This window comes from Narcine bancroftii, chromosome 1, assembly GCF_036971445.1.
Source record: "Narcine bancroftii isolate sNarBan1 chromosome 1, sNarBan1.hap1, whole genome shotgun sequence".
Classification (NCBI taxonomy): Eukaryota; Metazoa; Chordata; class Chondrichthyes; order Torpediniformes; family Narcinidae; genus Narcine; species Narcine bancroftii.
The window spans coordinates 100543092-100560077 of NC_091469.1; the positions used below are offsets into that span (position 1 = coordinate 100543092).

At 40.3% G+C, this 16986-nt stretch overlaps 1 protein-coding gene across 3 annotated transcripts in view; it reads right to left on the reverse strand.

The window, feature by feature from the left end:
* gm2a (ganglioside GM2 activator) overlaps window positions 1-16986 on the reverse strand; it is a 47920-nt gene that overhangs the window by 6572 nt on the left and 24362 nt on the right. Inside the window, exons 1-2 of one of the 3 annotated variants that reach the window (XM_069934108.1) lie at window positions 8680-8786; window positions 8443-8577 (exon numbers count right to left, since the gene is read on the reverse strand). In XM_069934108.1, the coding sequence (XP_069790209.1) occupies window positions 8443-8553 (111 nt within the window). In that variant the 5' untranslated portion in view covers window positions 8554-8577; window positions 8680-8786. Of the gene's footprint in view, window positions 1-8442; window positions 8578-8671; window positions 8787-16986 lie in introns of those variants that run through there. The other 2 variants (XM_069934097.1, XM_069934089.1) reach the window with 2 other exon arrangements.

Below are 16986 nucleotides of genomic sequence, written 5' to 3' on the forward strand. Positions count from 1 at the left end.
CATTGGTGGGTCATAATGGCAACTAATGTTAAAAAAAACGAAACCTCAATTTCAGAAGAAATTACCTTTTAAAAGTGCTGAAGAATTGAGGCCTACCTGTTCAGCTGAAGCCACGGAATTGTTGTTTGGAACCTCCAAGGCACAGAGAACTCCTGCCAGGCTGAGTATTACACCGGCGCCAATCTTGTCTCCACAAGATGGCGCTGGCATGATGACGAGCTTGGACGGAGTTGATTTGCGGACGCGCGGGCGACCTGGCTGAGAGAAGAGTCCTTGAGCCCAGGGTGCAGTCGGGTGAGCCGGGACATGCAGAATGGCGTCGGAAGCTGCCTCTGCGCATTCTCATCGATGCGTCAAGGGTCCGTGAGTTACTGGACCGTGTGTGGGCCGTCGGGTGTGCAGACCTGCAGCCACACCGGGAAGGGCCCAACAATGTTGGAAGAAGAGGAAGACTTACCTTTAACGAGCAGTTCACAGGAACATTTGGAGGTGGAGTCTAGAGAAGGTAGGCCTCAAAATGTGGAACTGGAATCTGGAATGGTGTCTGTTTGCACAGACTTGGAAGGGATTGCCTATCAAATGGACAATATGTCTAAACAAATGACTCAAGGATTTTTGGATGTGACAACTAAAATATCTAATATGTCTGAAGATATATATACAGTTAAGAGGGATGTCAGTAAATGTATTAAATCAGTGAATACAGTGCAAGAACATTTTTTAAAAATTGAAACAGCTTTTTCTGAATGTAAAATTCAAGTTGAACATAAAAGGAAAAAAATAGAGAAAGTGGAAGATTCGTTTGTGGATTGGGGAATCCAGAAAAAGACTTACTAAAAAAAATTGATTCATTGGAAAATCAAAGTCGGAGAAACAATGTGAAAATTGTGGGTCTTCCAGAAGACCTTGAAGGGTCCGATCCAATAAAATTTTTCAAGAGTTGGATTCCCGAGGTGTTGGGCAAAGAGTTTTTTTTTGAGAGGGCACATAGAGTGTTATGAAAGAAACCATTAAGTCTTAGTTCGGTGCCTGAACTATCAAGACAGAGAAATGATATTACGGTTGGCGGGACAGAAGGGACGACAAAGTCAATCTCCAATGATGACTCAAAATAACAGAGTATTTTTTACGCAGATTTGAGTCAAGACATTATTAGGCGACGACGGGAATTTAATTCGGCTAAAGAAGTACTGTGGCGGAAGGGTTATAAATTTGCTTTTCAATATCCTGCTGTGTTAAAAGTCTTTTATGGCAACTTTCAATCTCAATTTTTTGAGAATGATCATGATGCATTAGTTTTTGCTAATTCGTTACCGGATTTACGAGGACATGGAAGAGTTTTGCCACCGTCGCCTAAAAAGAGGGCAAATGGAAATGGAAATGGGCACAATGGGAAAAATGGAAAGAAAGAGGTTTTAACAAAGTCTTATTGACATTGAAGATCCGGAACAATCATAGGGAATGGAGTAATTGGGTTGAATATATTTACAGTATTGGATTGTATTAATGTGAATGATGTATTTCTGGCTGGGGGGGTGGGGGAGGCCATGGATAGCACTGAAATCTTTGATAGTCATCTGTCACTAGTGGGTTTTACCACACCCAGTTTTTTAGGGCTTTACTACCTTTGAGTAGTTTATTTTGGGGGAAGGGGATAATTTATATATATATATATATTTTTTTCTTTTAAAAAATATTTAGAGGAGGGAGAGTGGTTTTAACTTATTCAAAGGGGAGCGATATTTTGTAGTAAATGATTATATTGTTAGTTTATAAGGATGTCTAATTTTAAATTTGCAACTTTTAATGTTCAGGAGTTAAATAATCCGATTAAGCGAAAGCAAGTTTTGGCTTGTATCAAGAAAATGAAAATTGATATTGCCTTTTTAAAAGAAGCTCATTTGATTGAAAAAGAACATTTGAAATTGAAGAGAGATTGGGTTAGTCATGTGTTTTTTTTTCATTTAATTCTAAGGCAAGGAGTGTAGCAATTTTAATTCATAAGAATTTGTCTTTTGAGTTGCAAACTATGGAAGGGAATGGTGGAAGGGTTTTAAAGGTGAATTGTAAAATTTTTACTGAATCTTGGACTTTGCTTAATGTTTATGCACCTAATGTGGACGATGCTTTTTTTGTTATTAAATCAAGCTAATGAAAATATTTTAGTTGGGGGAGATTTTAATTGTGTCTTGGATCCTTTGTTGGATAAAACGTATAAAGAAATCAAAGATGGTGATACAAATTGGGGCTTTGATGAAGGATTTAAATTTGGTGGATATTTGGAGAAGGGTTAATCCTACAGAGAAGGATTTTTCTTTTTACTCGTCTCGACATGATTCATTTTCTAGAATAGATTTTTATTTAGTATCGGCACATTTACAAGGAAGGGTATTACAGGCAGAATATAAAAGCAGGGTTATATCAGATCATTCTTTATTATTTTTTTCTTATGTAAGTTCAGAAGTGGTATGTTCATCTTATAGATGGAGATTTAACACAATGTTGTTGAAAAAACCAGAGTTCGTTATCTTTGTTAAAGAACAGATTACTTTTTTTTGTCTGAAAATGCTAACTCAGTAAAAAGTTGTTTTGTGTTATGGGATGCATTAAAAGCTTATTTAAAAGGACAGATTATTAGCTATACCACTAAAGTTAAGAAGCAGTATATGGCAGAAAGTTTAGAATTAGAAAAGCAAATTGATGAATTGGAGAAAGAATTTCAGAAGGAAGTGACAGAAGATAAAAAAAAGTGGCTTTGACTAAATTGAAATTGTGTTAGAATATGATGCAGACTTATCAATTTGAACGTTTAATTAATCGATTTAAGCAGCATTATTATGAATTGGGTGAGAGGGCACCTGACTGCTTCTTTCTTTTTTTCTTTTTTTTTGGCTTGGCTTCGCGGACGAAGATTTATGCTAGGGTGGTGACAAATGGTCAAATTTCATCATCGTTTAAATTGACGCATTCAACTCGACAAGGTTGTCCATTGTCACCAGCTCTGTTTGCATCAGCTATTGAACTGTTAGCTCAAACAATAAGGCAGAACGAACAGATAAGAGGGATGAGAATTATGGATGAAGAGTATAAGATTAATTTATTTGCAGATGATGTTTTGATATATTTAACAAACCCAGAACAATCATTGCCACATTTGTGAGAATGTTTATTACAATATGGAACATTATCTGGATATAAAGTTAACCAGAGTGAAATTTTGCCATTCGGATACAATTATTCAAATATAAAAATATTATAAAACTGAAATGTTCTGATAAAATTAAATATTTAGGAATAATTGTAAATGCTGAGTATCAATCTTTATACAAGTTAAATTATGTTCCATTATTAAAAAAGATTAAAGCAGATTTAATTAAGTGGAAAGATCTTCTGTTAACTTTAATTGGTCAAGTTAACTGGATTAAGATGAATATTTTTCCTCGTATTCAATATTTATTTCAATCAATACTGTGTTCTCTTTCAAAGAATTTCTTTCTGGATTTAAATCAATTTATGAGAATTTTTATGGTAAATTACCATGGGTAGCATTATATAAACTTACTTGGAAGTATGCGTTAGGTGGGCTTCAATTACCTCATTTTCAAAATTATTATGAAGCAGCCCAGTTGAAATTTACTGATGGATTTAGACCAGCCCCTGAGCTGGGCTAAAGTTGAGATGGCTTGTATTTCTGAAGTTGAGGTGTATCAATTTATATTTCGATGGAATGTAAATTTGTTGAGGGAATATAATATGCCGATATTAAAACATTTATTAAAACTATGGATTAAAAAAAAAGATTTTAGGATCAAAAGGTAAATTGTCAATTTTAACACCATTATATAATAATCAGCTTATTTCTTTTTCAATGTTTAATAGTCATTTAAAGAGTTGGGATTCTAAGGGTATAAAAACATTACAGGATTGTTTTGTAGAACGACAGTTTCTTTCTTTTAATCAATTGAAAGAGCATTTTGATATTGCTGAAAATTCTTTATTTGTTTATTATCAACTTCAAGCTTTGGTGAAAAATATGTACGGTAGAGAGATGATTTTACCTGTATTGACAGAATTTGAATCTTTGATTTCTTCTATACCAAAAAGGGGTTATATTTCTGTTATGTACCAAGTATTACAAGACAATATGGATAAGCCAGAATGGGAGAAGTCTAAACTTAAATGGGAAAATTATTTAGCTTTTGTTTTTCCTGAAGATTACCGGGCAGATATGTGTCATTATAGTGTTACTAAATTGACAAATGTGCGGTATGGAATGGTTAATTATAATTTTCTACATCAGTTGTATTTAACCCCAGAGAAATTGAAAAAATATGGTTTTAGTAATTCAGATTCTTGTTTTAGATGTGGTGTATGTACTGGAACTTTTTTTACATGCTGTTTGGTCTTGTGTGCATGTATAACCATTTTGGGATGAAATTAAGTTAATTTTGGAAAAATTATATAATTTTAAGTTACCATTAGATCCATCTATTTTTTAAATGGGTTATACGATTCCTTTAAGGCAGTGGTTCCCAACCTTTTACTTTCCACTCATTTACCACTTTAAGTATTCCCTATGCCATATGTGTTCTGTGATTAATAAGGGATTGCTTAAGGTGGTATGTGGGTGGAAAGAAAAAGTTTGAAACCATTGTTTTAATCATTCCAAATTGATTCGTTTATGTGCACAGTTTCATAACTCCAAAGGAAATGGGGCAATGACAATTTTTCTCAAGCAAAATATTTCAGTAATAATTGGGTCTAGAGCAGTGATTCTCAACCTTCCCTTCCTACTCACATACCACCTTAAGCAATCACTTACTAATCACAGAACACTTATGGCATCGGGAATACTTAAAGTGGTATGTGAGTGGAAAGTAAAAGGTTGGGAACCACTGCTTTAAAGGGATTAGGGTTGGATAAATTTCAAATTCTATTTATATATTTAGCATTGTCTGCAGCTTGAAAATGTGTAGCAAGTACATGGAAAGATAACAATGATTAATGTAATGTGATGGGATAATTAATTGAAAGCTTGTATTGTTATGGAAAAAATTACATGTAATCTGCATGATAATTATTTTTTTTGTTAATAAGTGGTTACCATATTTGGAATATATGCATTTAGATATATTTTGATTTATTATATACTTTTAGTTTCTGTTTATATATTTTTACCTCTCCTTAAGAGAGCTAGCTAATTGGCTGGGGTGGGGGGGTGGGGATTTGATTTTTTTTTGTTTTTTATTTTCTTATTATTTAAAAAAATATATATATATATTCATATAAAATTCTCTTTATGGAATGTATTCTGTATTACTATTAATGATTCTTCAAATAAATAGTTTAATTTAAAAAAAAGATTCTATTGTTTGCAGTCTCCTGTGTGTCTCAAGTGGTACTTTTGGTTCTTTGATAATCACCTTTATTCTGTGTGCACTGGTTGGTGAACCCTCTGCTTGTGTTAACAGTTCCTCTATGTCTACTGTCTATATAGTTCAAGGTTTTAAATTCCTCTTTCAGATCATCATCATTATTCCAAGAACCAAAATTCTAGTTGCTGCAGGCCAAAACCTATGCAATACACAAAACATGCTGGAGTCTGTGTATTCCCTTGACCCCAACACCTATAGACTTTCTTGTTTAACTGCAGTCCAAGACCCCTCATCCTGGAATTATTTTGACAAGTCTTTATCTGCACCCTCTCCAAAGTTTTTGATGTGAATTGTACCAAACTGGACACAATACTGCAGATATCATGAAAAAAAATCATACTTCCTTGCACTTGCTCTCAGTGCCTGTTCACAATGCGAGGATCCCATGCGTTCTGCCACTTTCAACCCATTCACATGTTCCACCAAATTTCTGCATTCTTGTAGGCCTTTTAAAAATTGTGTCCTTATCATTTATATTTTTCTTCTTGATTTCTCCAGCAAAATTCAAAATGTCACATATTAGCATTCAATTTTATCTCCAATGCACCCTACAAAACTGTCCATGATTTTTAAATCAATTATTATCTGCCTCAAGATTCACAACACTTTAGCGCCATATATACAATCATATTGTTTGTTAATTAATTGCAGTTCTGAACTACAATTTTCCATTTATTCAGTATCTTACTGAAACTTGATACCATCAGACAGATTCAGGAAGAATTATTCTTACAGTAGAAAAGTAACAAAATTTGCATTGCTGAACGAGGCTTTTGATTTCACAATAGCTGCACCTGACTTGTTAACATTCAGCAGAAAGAAATCTAAGGAGATATGGACGCCTGGCCTCATTTGGACTTGGTACTTGTTTTTCTGAGAGATTATAAGCAGTGGTGGTGAGTGGAATTTGCTGCCCATTGAAGTAGTGGAGGTGACCTCAGTAAATAGATATTTTTAAAAAAGGTTGGATAGATTTTTAGAGTTTGGGAATTAAAGGATATGGGGAAAAGGCAGGTAGGTGGAGACCATAATCTCATTGAATGGTGGAGCAGGCTCAACGGCCCAGATGGCCTACTCCTGCTCTTATTTATGTTCAGTGCAACTAAAGCTTATTAACATGGAAATGAAGAACATGACATTTATTTAACACCTTCTACAACTCAACTATTGTTACCTCTTTTGAAACGTGGACAACTAATACACGAACAGAAAGCTCCCATCAAAAGCACAATGAACACAGATCATTTCAACAGTTTAAAGCTCCTTCTGGGATAAATGTAGGTTAGGACACTTGCTGCCCTCCAGCAGTCCAATACTGTTTCAACGGTCACCACCACCACTAACAATGCAAATAATCTTCCATTGTGCAGTGTCCTTGTGGTGTGTTGCTGTCGTTTACCTCTGCCACCACTTCTGGAACTGCTACACTTCTTGTTTTTCACCACTCTAAATTGGAAGACATGAAGTGAAAAATTCCCCTTATTTTCCAACCTACACTACCTCCCTGTCCGACAATATGTTCATTGCATGATTCTTCTTCCCTGCGCTTAAATCAATGGTTCTCACCCTTTTCTTTGCCATATAGTAGGGGTCTCCAGAGTGGTTGATATTGACCCCCTGGGTCAATGGGACCATCCAGGGGGTCGAAATGGTGTCAATAACATGAGAGGGGGGGGTCAATTTAAAATAGTACCTCCTCACCCCTGGCCCAGTGGGGGGAGGGGGATGTGGGGAGGGTTACCTGCTTTGAACCACCGTCACGGGGATGTGCCAGCCAGCACCAAGCGTTGCCATCACACTTCCCCCTCATTGTGCATGCGCCAACTGGCCGCACACAACCTTTGCACCCTGGGTCACCGCATTTAACAGGTAAGTGCCCCCACCCTTGCCCTTTCTGCAGTTTCCGTCCCTTAATTTATTCTCCATTTTGGGGTGTAGGCCCTACACCCCAAAATAGAAGGTAAATTAATGACCAGCTTGAGGTGGCACCAGACAGAGAACAGAGGGCTCAAAAGCCAGACTGTCTGGCCTAAAACCAAATGTCTGGCCGCCCTATCCAGCACCCCCCACCCCCCCCCCCCCCAGTCCCCCGTCCTGCATCAGGATTCCATGTCTGGGGGTCAATGAGGGGTCTGAAGGGGTCGACAGTCTAAAATGTTTGGGGATCCCTGCCATATAGCATTCTATGCCAAAGGTGCTCTGTAGTTAGCAAGGAAGTACTTAAGGTGGTTCATGGCTTATTGTCAGGTCACTCGTCTGAGTGCTTACTGTACTACCTGTCGCATAGTCAGGAGGACATCAACTAAACTGGCTCCCCACCAGTCTTGCCTGGTGCGAAGGGTGGATGGACACACTGCAGAATGAAAAACAAGACCTGTCAAAGGGTGGACGAACCCTCTGGTAGGGTCAACGGCCATCGAGCAAACACCTGCCGTGAAGCACGGAAAGAGCATCCCTTGTGCAACCCCGACTCACCGAAATCCATTCACTCATATGCTGTTCCTTTCTGTGGAGTGGGGTATCCTTATCTTAAACCCTGCAAAATGACTAAAAGGAACCATCATCTTATGGGATGGATAGCCGGACGCTTAAGGCAGTACGCTAGTAAAAAAAGACGGAGAACCACACGGCCTGAAGTCCTTCCAAGATCTCACACTTGTCCGGCCGGGACTTCGTGAAAATGTTACAGCTTCTTCCTCATCCCCTCGCTGGCACCTGCTCTGCAACTTCCTGCAACTCATCTTTCCTAAAAAAAACTACCCTTGATTGAGCTTGAGGGCACCTTCTTACTGTCACATTTTGCTTGATAACTTTGTTTTTAATTAGGTTACAGGCGTTATGACAAAATTACGTTGCAGGCACGACGGAGAATTAGACAGAGTTGAGTCCCGATCCGAACCGTTTCGACCCAAGGATCCCATCACCTAACCCACTGAGTTCCTACGGCATCTCGATGTGTGTTGCAGCTTCTGATAGTAACGAGGTGTGCCCTATCCACAAGACATACCAGCGACTGGGTAGCAGTCTTCAGCTCTTCCACTTGTAACGTTTTTCCTTCAGCCACTCGAGACGTAGAACCGCATCCCAAACACACCATGAATGCAAAAATAAACTTCATGGCTCCGCCTTCTCTGCTAAAGATCTGTGGGGAGAAAATGCAGAGTGGAGGATGAAATAAAATACCAATATAAAAAGGCTGGGCTACATGGCTACCCCTGTCATTGTTTAAGAAATACTTGCAGACTTTGTTCTTGCTGAGTGAGCTGCTTCCAGTGAGAGCAGAGCATTCCCAGCACAATCTTTCAGACTCTCAAAACAGGAAGAAAATGCAAATGACACTAACAACGACTGTAGGAAATGATGCAAGAGGTGTCAGATGCTCTTACTCGCCCTCTGCGGGCTGGATGATCAGATGTCACAGTGGGTATGGGATATGCTCAGTGATGGTGAGCTGTGCTGCACTGAATTCGGGACTGTGAAAGTTCGGAATGAACTGGAGGTCAGATCTTGGCATACCTGCCCTTATGGAAAATATAAATGAAGGAAACATTTCTTTTGTACTCGTAAACAATTTCTTTTTACTTACTATATATGCATTTACTTTGTATTACTACAAATATCTTTTTGTATTAATCTATACTTTTAAACATTTTCTTTTACTTACTATGTATCTAGCTGCAACAATGGGCCTCCAATTAGTGTCCATATGTATCCAATTAGCAACCCTGTGTAACCATGTACTGATAAAATATAAGGGAGGTGAGAAGTGAGGCGTAACATGATAAAAAACGACAAGACAAGACACAGGGGGGGTGTGGTGATATGTTTCCTCCATTGTATATAGTTATGGGTGACTACTGTATATATGGAGCTGGCCTACCCACTAATGATTCATACCCTATGGCTCCTACCCCGTGGTCCTGGGCCGTGAAGGTCGAGCCACCTCTCATTTCCCACCATTCCTATACCTGGATTTGGGCCAGCAAGGTTCTTCTGTATATTAAAGTCTATCGTTCCCTCAGCCTAGTCTTTGTGGTTACTGGTAGTGCACTACAATTTTATGTACAGAAATGATCTCTCCAGTAATGGAGAAGCTGCTGCGCCCTAAGCGATTAGAAGTGGACCCCCAATCCCCAGGAACATCTGAACAGTATAAGCAGTGGATCAGCTGCTTCAGCAACTTCCTCGAGGCTGTTGCAGAGCTGGTCGACTCTGATGAGAAGAAGTTCAAAATGCTACAAGCAAGAGTTGGCCAGCAAGCTTTCTAAGCCATCAGGAGAAGTGCGACTTTACGATGAGGTGATGGCTGAGCTTCAGGTCCTCAACAAACTAAAGGTCAACGATGTGTTCTTGCATTAACTCCTGGTGTGCCAAAAGCAGCAGCCTAGTGAGTCAGCTGAAGAGTTCATTCGTGCCCCGCTTGTTCTGGGGAGAGACAGTATGGGTAGTTCCACAGCTCCTGTACCAGTGGCCCAGTGCGTCGAAGATCTGGTCTGGGATGCCTGCGTGTCATGGCTGAGATCTGACTACATAAGGTAGCGCCTGCTCGAGGAAGACCAGTTGCCACTGAAATTAGCCATACTGCTGGTAAGGACTCCAGACTCGATCCAGCACCACATGGAATCGATCGCGGACAAAAGCGGGCCCTCCATGAGCACGCCAAAAATGCGCTATCTTGGGAGATGCTCTAAGGGACGGCCGACCCGACCACGGCAGTGGTGATGATGATCGAACTTCAGAAGTGCCACTTCTGAGGGCAGATGAAAAATCCGTGATGACTCTGCCCCGTGAGGGATGCTGGCTGCTCAGGCTGCGGAAAGAGGGGACATTATCAGCGTGTATGTAAGGCCAGAAACTCTCTGCGAAGCAGTGCGGTGTGTGCGACTCCTGACCAGGCCCACTACACTTCTGGGGCTGACCGCATGCGCGGTAAGAGGAGTGCCATCTTGTCTGCTGCTGCCCTCGCCCTCTGCATAGACTGCTCAGTTGCAGCCCATGTCACTGATGTCATTTCTGCTTTCTTCCTCGACCGCATGGTCAACATGGAGGCCGCCATCATGCATCGGGCCTCTTTGCTGATGACAAAAACAACGATCTGATTCTTGCTTCGATTAGATTGAACCAGGTCAGCCCTCATTTGATCGCCCACTCCATGATGCAGATTGAGGTGAAAGGACAAAAGTTGGACTGACTCTTCGATAGTGGCAGGACGGAGAGCTTCATCCATCCTGATGTGGTCCGCAGACTCTCATTTCCAGTCTGGCAGCAAAATACCAGCAAATGGACATTAGTGGGTACTGTATGGTGTCTTTGTTGGTGGGAGAGGAACGTTATGATAACTTTTCCTTACTGGTCATGCCCCAGCTCTGGGTGCCAATCCTCCTAGGCATCGACTTTCAGAGTCAGTTTAGGAGTGTGACGATGGTGTTCGGAGGCCCTCAACCGCCCATCACAGTAAGCAACCCACAACTCGCGGATCCCTCCCCCCACTCCCTGTCCCCAGCACTGGCCTGCAGTCTCACCACCCTTTGTGTCTCTCCTCCATGACTATTCGTGAACCTGTCCCCAGAGTGCTGCCCTATTGCTACCAAGAACAGGCGCTATAACGCCGAGCACATAGCATTTATCCGGGCCGAGGATCAGTGATGGTAGGGATCATCGCCCCTAGGTCCAGTCGCTGGAGGGCCCAGTTCATGGTGGTCAGGGGTGGGAGCAAGCCCCAGATGGTAATCGATTATAGTCAGATGATTAACCGCTTCACCCAGCTGGATGCATACCCCTTTCCCCGGAGAGCCGACATGGTCAATAGGGTCGCTCAATATCAGGTATTCTCGACCATTGACCTCAAGTCAGCCTATCACCAGCTTCCCCTCCACCCAAGAGACCATATCTACACAGCTGTCAAGGCTGACGGTAAATTCTTCATTTCCTGCGGGTTTCCTTTGGTGTCACCAACAGCATCTCGGCGTTCCAAAGGGTGAAGGATCGGATGGTGGAGGAGCACAGCCTGGAGGCAATGTTTCCCTATTTGGATAATGTCATCATTGGCGACCATGATCAGAAGGACCACGACGGCAACCTTGCTAAATTTCTGCAGACTGCAAAGTCCCTCAATCTGACATACAACAAAGACAAGTGTGTCTTTAATACCAATCGCCTGGCACTCCTGGGATGTGTCATGGCACACGGTGTCATTTCCCCAGATCCCCATCGCATGCGACCCCTTATGGAGTTCCCAGTCCCGAACTCTCTGAAACCACGAGGTGCCTGGGGCTGTTCTATTACTATGTGCAATGGGTGTCCAACTATGCTGATAAGGCCCACCCACTCATTATATCCACAACTTTCCCATTATTGGCAGAGACCAAGGCGGCATTCCACCTCATCTGAGGAGACTTTGCAAAGGCCATGATGCATGCCATGGATGAATCCATCCCCTTCCAGGTGGAGAGCGATGCCTCCGACTTTGTGCTGGCCGCCACACTCAACCAGGCAGACAGGGCCAGTAGCTTTTTTTTTCATGTACCTTTCATGGCCCTGAGACATGGCACTCCTCAGTCAAGAAGGAGGTGCAGGCGATTGTTGAGGCTGTGCGCCATTGGCGCCACTACCTGGTCAGGAAAAGATTTACCCTGCTGACGGACCAGCGTGCCATCACCTTCACGTTCAATGCGAAGCAGCGGGGTAAAATTAAAAATGACAAGATACTCAGGTGGCGAATCGAGCTCTCCACCTATAACTATGATATCTTGTACCAGCCAGGCAAAGTCAATGATCCGCCTGATGCTCTATCCCAGGGGACCTGCGCCAGTGTGCACCTTGACTGTCTCCAAGCCCTGCACAACGCCCTTTGACATCCTGGAGTTACGAGACTGTTCCACTTCATCAAGTCTTGGAACCTCTCGTATTCTGTCTAGGATGTCAGGTCCATGACCAGACATTGTTGGGACTGCGCTGAATGCAAGCTTCAGTTCTACAGGCCTGACAAGGCCCACCTCATAAAGGCCACTCGCCTGTTTGAACAACTAAGTGTCAATTTCAAGGGCCCCCTTCCCTCATCAAACAGGAACATTTACTTCCTGAATGTAATCAACAAGTACTCCTGGTTCCCTTTGCCATACCCTGTCCGGATATGACCTCGGCCACTGTGATAAAGGCACTATGCAGTATCTTCACTCTGTTCGGGTACCCTGATTATATCCACAGTGATTGGGGGACCTCATTCATGAGTGTGGAGCTGCAGCAGTACTTTCTGGCCAGAGACATACCCAACAGTAGAACCACTAGCTATAACCCCAGGGGTAATGGCCAGATGGAGAGGGAAAACACCACTGTGTGGAAGGCTGTGCTCCTGGCCCTGAAGTCTAGGGATCTACCAGTGACTCGCTGGCATTACATGCCATCCTGTCCCTCCTGTCCACCGTTACAACCATCACCTCGCTGTAATGATATGGTTGTATGTACTACAGGCACAGGCTGGCCCACCTTCCAGATGACATCCTCTCCTAGACTCCTCCCTGGACTCCTCTGCTGTGACGCAGGCCATAAAGGTTGAGTCTCCACTTCTTCCCCTCATTTCCCTAGCTTGGACTCGGGCCAACAGTCTCCTGTGTAATAAAGCCTATCATTCCCCTCAGTCTTTGTCTCTGTAATTATTGGGGCAACTGGTAGCGCCCAACAATTTATTATACACGATTCTTGAAGGTCTCCATTAATGGAGAAGTTGCTGTGCCCCGATCAGCTAGAGGTAGATCCTCAAGTCCCGGGTGCATCCGAACTCTTTGAACAGTGGGTGAACTGTTTCAATAACTTCCTCGAGGCCGCTGCTGAAGTAGTCCATTCGGACGAGAAGAGCCTGAAGGTCCTACAGGCAAGAGTCAGCCAGAGGGCTTTCCAGGCCATCCAAAACAGTGTGACCTACATCAAGGCGATGGCTGAACTTTGGGCGCTATTAAAGCCAAAGGTGAATGAAGTCTACTCCTGTTACCTGCTTGTGTCCAGAAAACAACAGCCTGGTGAGTCAGCTGAAGAGTTAATTCGATCCCTGGTCACACTGGGAAAAGACTGTTTGGGGAACCCCACGGCCACGATATCGATGAACCAGTGCATGAAAGATCTGGTCCGAAACACCTGTGTGTCGGGATTGAGGTTGGATTATATCCGACAACGTCTCCACGAGGAGGATCAACTCCCGCTAAAAAGAGCAAACTGATTGATCAGAATTTTAGATTCGGCCCAGCGTCTCGCAGGCAGAAGTGGGCCTACCACATACATGCCACCATAAAGGCCGCCATCCTGGGACTCAGTGTTGGAGATTACCGACCCGACCATGGCAACGGTGATGTTGGCATCGTCGAAATGCAACTTCTGCAGGCAGGCTAGGCACTCGAGACGCCTCTGCCCCGCGAAAGGAGCTACATGCTCGGGCTGTGGGTAGAAGGGCCATTATCAGAAGATCTGTAGGTCCAGAACTCTGTCCAGGAGCAGCACGGTGTGTGTGCTGGAGAAACCTCCGTTACCGACCGCGTGTGCGGAAAGGGGGGGCGCCATTTTACTCGCTACCGCTCCCATCCTCTATGCCGCGGCCTACCACTTTGATGATGTCACTTCCCCCGCCATGACACCACTTCCTCCTTCTTCCCCAAAGAGGGCAGCGTGGTCAACATGGAGGTCGCCGGACCATTCATTATTATTATTAGAATATCAGAGTTCACAGGATGTTCAGAGAGCTCCAAGATGGAGATTCAACACTGTTACTGCAAAAAATGGAATTTATTAGTTATTTAAAACAACAAATTGAGGTTTTTATTAGTAATAATAGTAATTCTATTTCTAGTCATTTGTTTTATGGGATGCAATGAAAGCTGTTTTACGAGGTCAAATTATTAGTTATGCTTCTAAAGTAAAGAAAGAGAGAATTAAAGAGATTGAAGATTTAGAGAAAAAGATAACTGCTACTGAAAAAGAATAAAAAAAATGCTACTGAAACACAAAAGAATTAGTTAACTAATTTAAAATTTAAATATAATGAATTAAAAACTTATCGGTTTGAATGTTTAATGAACCAAACTAAACATAAATTTTATGAATGGGGTGAGAAAGCTCATAAAGTTCTGTCATGGCAGTTAAAAAAGGAACAATTATCTAGAATTATACCAGTAATTAGAAAGAAATTGGGTATTACTTTTAGTCAAAAGGAAATTAATGAGGAATTTTGTAATTTTTATAAAAAATTATATACTTCGGAATGTAAAGATGTAACTGAAGATGCTATAGATTCTTTTTTGAAAAATATTAAATTGCTACAATTGAATCAAGAAGATAGACACGAGTTAGATAAATCCTTTACAGAAAAGGAAATAGAAACGGCGATAAGAGATATGCCAAATGGAAAGGCACCTGGTGAAGAAGGGTTTTCTATAGAGTTTTATAAAAGTTTTTATGCCGATATATTTCCTATTTATAAGGATGTTTTACAACAAATTTATGACACTTTTCAATTACCCGAGTCTTGTTCCAATGCAATAATTACAGTTATACCAAAAAAAGATAAAGTTCCTTTACAGGTTTCTTCTTATAGACCAATATCGCTGTTAAATGTAGATTATAAAATTGTAGCAAAAGCTATGGCTAATCGATTAGCTCAATATTTGCCTAAAATAATACATAGTGATCAAACGGGATTTATAAAAAATAGATATGTGTCAGATAATATTATGCGTTTAATAACTTTGATAAATAAATCTAAATCTCAGATGAATTATCCAATAGTGGTTTTGCTGGATGCAGAAAAGGCTTTTGATAGAGTGGAATGGAAGTTTTTGTTCAAAGTGCTTGAGAGATTTTGTTTTGGTTCTTCATTTATTGGATTGATAAAGGCTTTATATAATAGTCCGAAGGCCAGAATTGCTGTCAATGGGCAGATTTCAGAATCTTTTAATTTAACAAGGTCTACTAGACAAGGATGCCCATTGTCACCTGCTTTATTTGCTATAGTTATTGAGCCTTTGGCACAATTAATACGTCAAAATGAAAATGTTAAAGGCATGAGATTTTTGAATGAGGAATATAAGATTAATCTATTTGCTGATGATGTTTTATTATATTTGGTGGATCCAGGTATTTCTTTACCAGCAATTCAAGAATATTTAGAAATTTATGGTCAATTATCTGGTTATAAAGTAAATTGGACCAAAAGTGAAATTTTAACAATTTGTAAAAATGATTATTCAATGTATAAAAGTATTACAAATTTGAAGTGGACCACACAAATTAAATATTTAGGAATTAATGTTAATACGGAATTTCAAGATTTATATTCAATTAATTATCTTCCTTTAATAAAAAGGATTAAATTAGATTTGATTAGGTGGAAGGATTTGCCTTTGGGTCTATTAGGGAGAATGAATACTATAAAAATGAATATTTTTCCTCGAATACAATATTTGTTTCAATCAATTCCTTATTTTTTAAATAAAAGTTTTTTTAAGGATCTATATAAAGCAATTAGATACTTTTTATGGAAGGGAAAATTTCCGAGGGTAGCGATGAGAAAGCTGATGTGGGATTTTCAATTTGGAGGTTTAAGATTACTGAATTTTCAACATTATTATGAAGCAGCTCAATTTAAATTTCTTAGTGCATTAATGAATATGGAGACCCGCCCAGTTGGGCAAAGATAGAAATGGCGATTATTTCAGAAAAACTTTCTCATGTGTTTTTGTTTCGATGGAATAAAAATTTATTACGAACTTATGATGTCCCAATATTGAAGCATTTATTAAATTTATGGACAAGTAAACTTAATAAATTGGGGCTCAAAAATAAATGGTCTGGACGATTGCCATTTTATAACAATCAACTTGTTCCTTTTACAGTCTCCAATATTACTTTGAAACAGTGGGAAAGGAAGGGAATAAAAAATTTATCCGATTGTTTTTCTGAGGGATATTTTGTTCTTTTGATGAATTACAAAGGAAATTCGGTATTAGTGGAAACTCTGTATTTGTGTATTATCAATTAAGATCTTTTGTAAAACAGATATGTGGTCGACATATGATTTTATTGCCTGATTCTAATTTTGAGGAATATGTACTTTCAATACCAAAAAGGGTATGAGTATTTGTATTGTATTTTATTAGTATTTGTATTGTATTTTACAAGAAATTGATAGTAAAAAAGATTGGGATAAGGATAAGTTGAAATGGGAAAAAGATTTAGGTTTTATAATAGCTGAAGAAGCCTGGATGGAAATTTTCCAGAATAGTATTAGGAAATTGGTTAATGCTAGATTAGCGATGATTAATTACAATTTATACATCAGTTATATTTAACACCGGAGAAACTAAAAAAGTTTGGTCTTAGTAAGTCGGATTGTTGTTTTCATTGTGACCAGATGGCTAATACTTTTTTGCATACTGTTTGGCTTTGTGATCGATTGTAACAGTTTTGGAAGGGTATTCAATCTATACTTAATAGTTTATATAATATTTGTCTTGTATTAGATCCTGGTATATTTTTATTAGGGAATATGCAATCATTAATTGATTTG